Consider the following 3842-nt stretch of genomic DNA (forward strand, 5'->3'; position numbering starts at 1 on the left):
GGCCGTGGTTTCCTGTTCTGAAATTAAAAGTAACCATATCCAGTGTACTAGCCCCTAAGTACACAGCACTCGAAGAATTAGTAAATTACCACGAGCTGCCCGGAACAGGCATGATGGCGGTTATAAACCATTTGATTTGTGTTTGGTTGGTTCTCCTTGCTAAATTTTAGTTACTCTTGGCTGCCTAATGGAACTAAACTATTTCAGCTTCTTTTAGTCAATATGTTTTAAACTTTAGCTACTAAAGTGACTAAAGTTTAGCTAGTTAAAATTTAGTAAGGGAAACCAAACATAACCTATATACGTACCTACGCAGTTTTTTTTTTTTTGCCCTTAAGGGCATATGCCCTCACTCTCCCACCCATTGGATTCGCTTTGAAAAGTGTGCAAACACACATCTCAAAGCAGTTTCGCATTGAGATGTGTGTTTGCACATTTCTCAAAGCGAATCCAATGGGTAGGAGAGTGAGGGCACATAACACGTTACCATATGTGTATTACCTCTACAGGCTACAGCGAGGTGTGCCCTCTGTAAATCGGCAAGCTAAGGTGTCTAACGACGCCTATATAACGTGGGTCGACGACTCTGGTTGAGAGCCGCTCGCGGAGATCAGAGTAGAGTAAGCCACGCCTCGCCTCCAGCGGGCATCTCTGGCCTTCGCCGGAAGCAGAGAGAAGCTAGAAATGGCGATCAAAATGGATAAGACGTCCATCATCGTTTGCTCAGTGATCGGCTCTCTAGGATTGTTGAGTGCCATCCTGGGATTCTCGGCAGAGGGCACAAAGCTCACTGTAAGCACTACCCATCCTTTTCCTCAAAAAAGCAGTACCCATCTTCCTAGCTGATGCTATCTAGTTTTTTTTTATTTCAGTTTTGCTGTCATACTTATTTCAAGATTCATTGATTCAAGTTCTCCGTTTCAAAGCAACCTACAAACAACAACCTCTATTCAATCAAATTATATTATGCCTCTTTTTTTTTTTATCAGTATCCAGTTATTGTGTTTCCTTCTAGTATTTTTTTGTGGGCACATGATAGATCCTGTTTAATTAGCTCTGAACTTTGTATGTTATGTTACACGCGCTTGCCTGCCTGCTTGTTAACTGATGAACTCGAATAATCATGCTCCATATGCATGCAGCCATATACCATACTGGTGTACGGCGACGACTGCCTCTACCCGCAGAACCCGGCGATCGGGCTCGGGATCTGCGCTGCCATCTTCCTGATAGTGGCTCAGGTCACCTTCTCGGCGGTGAGCGGCTGCTGCGGCTGCTGCAGGTCCCGCTCCATCCCTTCCGAGACCAAGAGGATCGTCAGCATCGTCTGCGCCGTTTTCTCATGGTGAGTAGTGAATGTGATAGTCAGTGTGACTCCACAACTGGTCCATCGATCTCATGGCGTTGTTCTGCGAGCAGGATAGCGGCGGTGATCGCGTTCGCGCTGTTCATAGAAGGAGCGGCGTGGAACGCCAACGTGGTGCGGGTGGCCGAAGCGCCCTACTGCCCCTACCTCAAGGACGGCGTCTTCGCCGGCGCGGGCGTGCTCGCCCTCGCCGCCACGGCGCTCGGCATCACCTCCTTCATCATGCAGCGGCAGACTCAGCCAGCACCTGGTGGGGCTACGGCTGCGGCAGCGCCGCCGACATCGGCCGCCGGCACGCCCGCAGGCTGGCAGCCGCCGTCACCCGAGGTCGTAAAGGGCCACCCGCTGTTACCCTCGGGCAAGCCACAGAACGACTACCCTGTAAAACCCCAGGGATACGAGCAGCAGCCTCAGCCTCAGCCTCAGGTCGTCCCTCCGCCGACTGAGTCTCACTCTCACCCACAAGGCTACGGCGCACAGGCACCCCAGATCCAGAACCACCAGCTCCCTCCGCGCCCAGCCCCAGAGGCGGCGGCCGCGGCACCGGCGGTCGTAGTGGCATCACTGGCAAGCGCACCCTTGGAACCAAGCCAGCTGCCGGCGGCGGCGGCGCTCGGGGTTGCGATGGCCCAACCGCTGCCGCAGGTCCCGGCCGTCCCGCTACCTCAAGTACCTATCCCGGCGTCTACTGTTCCTTCGGCGGCAGGGCCAGGGAGCGGACCGTCGGCTCTGTCGACGGTTATCCGGAACGAAGTAGCGAGACAAGGAGTTAAATTGGCTGCGCAGGTGGTGACGCAGTCCCTCTTCTCTGACAATAACAACGTTGGGGATGGCGTTCTTTCCATGATGGCTGGTTCTGCTGGAGGCGACTATGCTGTTCAGACTGCAAATTAATTGAGAAGGATGACGATGATGCTCTGCTTGTTCTTCCGGTATTTGTCAGTAGCTTTGAGACTACGAAGCATGCATGTCCCTGTCTTTATACCTTCTTGATCTCGTTTGAATCATCCTAAGATCGAGCTTTACTTTTCATTATACCTGTAATGTAACTTTTGCCCACAGTTTCCATCAGAATTGTGCAGCTACACAATTTATCGACTACATGCTCTTTTATTTGCCTCAATCTCAACACTGGGCTGAATGAAAACAAAATGAATACGGCTGCCGTCACCAGAAGAAGGAACTGGCCCTTACGCTGGCTGATTTGGAGCCGTTCAGTTTTTGTTTTAACTGCTTTGCTAAGTTGGTCTCCAATGTGCTTGACATTCGCTTGTCCGGTAAAATTGGCGGTATCACTGTGAGACTGTGAGAGTGAGAGTGCGTTCATCAAGCCACGATGTATATCCAAGACAATTTTTCTTAACCAAACAGGAGGGGGAGCTCCCCTACCAGTAGCTTTATTAAAAGAAACAAATCAAGTCCAACAAAAAGTTACAAACTAAGAAAGAAAGGAAAAAAGATAAGCAAGATAAAAAAAAGTCCATACTAATTGAACAAGTATGGAACGAGAGAACAGTGTACAATTTAATCAACAGGACAAGTGAATTCGACATTTATATGAAAAGGAACCACATGAAACATCTATGGCAGAGGTCTAAAATATTTTGCCTGTGTTCCTAGTCAAAATATTTTTGCCTCACCTAGCTGCTTTACCTGTGTTCCTAGTCAAAATATTTTTCCCATCACCTTTGATGTCTACAAAAATGGGAAACAACCAAACAGAGTGTGTCGATTCCAACTAAGATCTCGTTCGATTTGGCCTAGAACAGCTTGGAACAACGGCTCGTTCCACATGAAATTATTTGGCCCGCATTAAAATTGGGACTGGCCTAGAATGGTTGTTCGAATAGGTCTGATCTAGAATGAAATCAGGCCATTCCACCCCATCATTAGCTCGAATTGGGGCCACACCTAGTAACACTTGGAATCGAACCAAATCAGGCTTTGGTGTACCACTAAGATCCACTCAATTCGGCCCAAGAAGAGAAACATGCCTATTTTCAACATGGAATAAACGAACAAGGCCTAACATGGCTCAAATATGAAGTCTTCTATAGAAGTAACCTATGGAGGAATAGGTTCAGGTGGTTGAGATTCATGACCAAATCGTGAAAAGTGTATCTCCTTTTTGATATCCTACATGTAATGAACATCATTCAACATTTAAACATGGAATGCTTGAGGCTCCAATGGATGATGGCGCCAGCAGTGAACTTCTGAGGCAACAGTGGACGTAGCAAACATCAGCAACATTGTGAGGAATCCGGTGATGCTTTATGGCAAAAAAGAAACTATAGATTTATATGATAATGCACAAGGTAATCTATAAACTAAATTTACAAAAGGGCTAAGAAACAGAACAAAATTGTTGACTTGGACAGTGATTTTGTTTCAATGAAGCTCACAAAAAAGGCAACTTTGATACGATGTCAGCATAAAAACTGCACAACCACATAAAGGATTGGGAACATCAATA

The 3842-nt window shown here is 47.4% G+C and overlaps 1 protein-coding gene across 2 annotated transcripts; it reads left to right on the forward strand.

Annotated features, from left to right (window-relative positions):
- Positions 582–2482, forward strand: LOC110430072 (arginine-glutamic acid dipeptide repeats protein-like). 2 transcript variants are annotated; one of them, XM_021446998.1, is made up of 3 exons: positions 582–792; positions 1143–1345; positions 1420–2482. In XM_021446998.1, the coding sequence occupies exons 1-3, from the start codon at positions 685–687 to the stop codon at positions 2258–2260; spliced, it is 1152 nt and encodes a 383-aa protein (XP_021302673.1). In that variant the 5' UTR covers positions 582–684; the 3' UTR covers positions 2261–2482. The 2 variants fall into 2 exon arrangements, with proteins under 2 accessions (XP_021302673.1, XP_021302674.1); XM_021446999.1 differs by having other exon boundaries at positions 593–792; positions 873–1345.

The sequence above is a fragment of the Sorghum bicolor genome, chromosome 9, assembly GCF_000003195.3.
Source record: "Sorghum bicolor cultivar BTx623 chromosome 9, Sorghum_bicolor_NCBIv3, whole genome shotgun sequence".
Classification (NCBI taxonomy): domain Eukaryota; kingdom Viridiplantae; phylum Streptophyta; class Magnoliopsida; order Poales; family Poaceae; genus Sorghum; species Sorghum bicolor.

What these genes read in the sequence shown, in the direction of transcription:
- LOC110430072 (XM_021446998.1), top strand. Translation starts at nt 685, where the DNA reads ATGGCGATCAAAATGGATAAGACGTCCATCATCGTTTGCTCAGTGATC. An exon ending in CAGAGGGCACAAAGCTCACT is followed by an intron (nt 793 to 1,142) that starts GTAAGCACTACC and finishes ATATGCATGCAG; the next exon opens with CCATATACCATACTGGTGTA. An exon ending in GTCTGCGCCGTTTTCTCATG is followed by an intron (nt 1,346 to 1,419) that starts GTGAGTAGTGAA and finishes TTCTGCGAGCAG; the next exon opens with GATAGCGGCGGTGATCGCGT.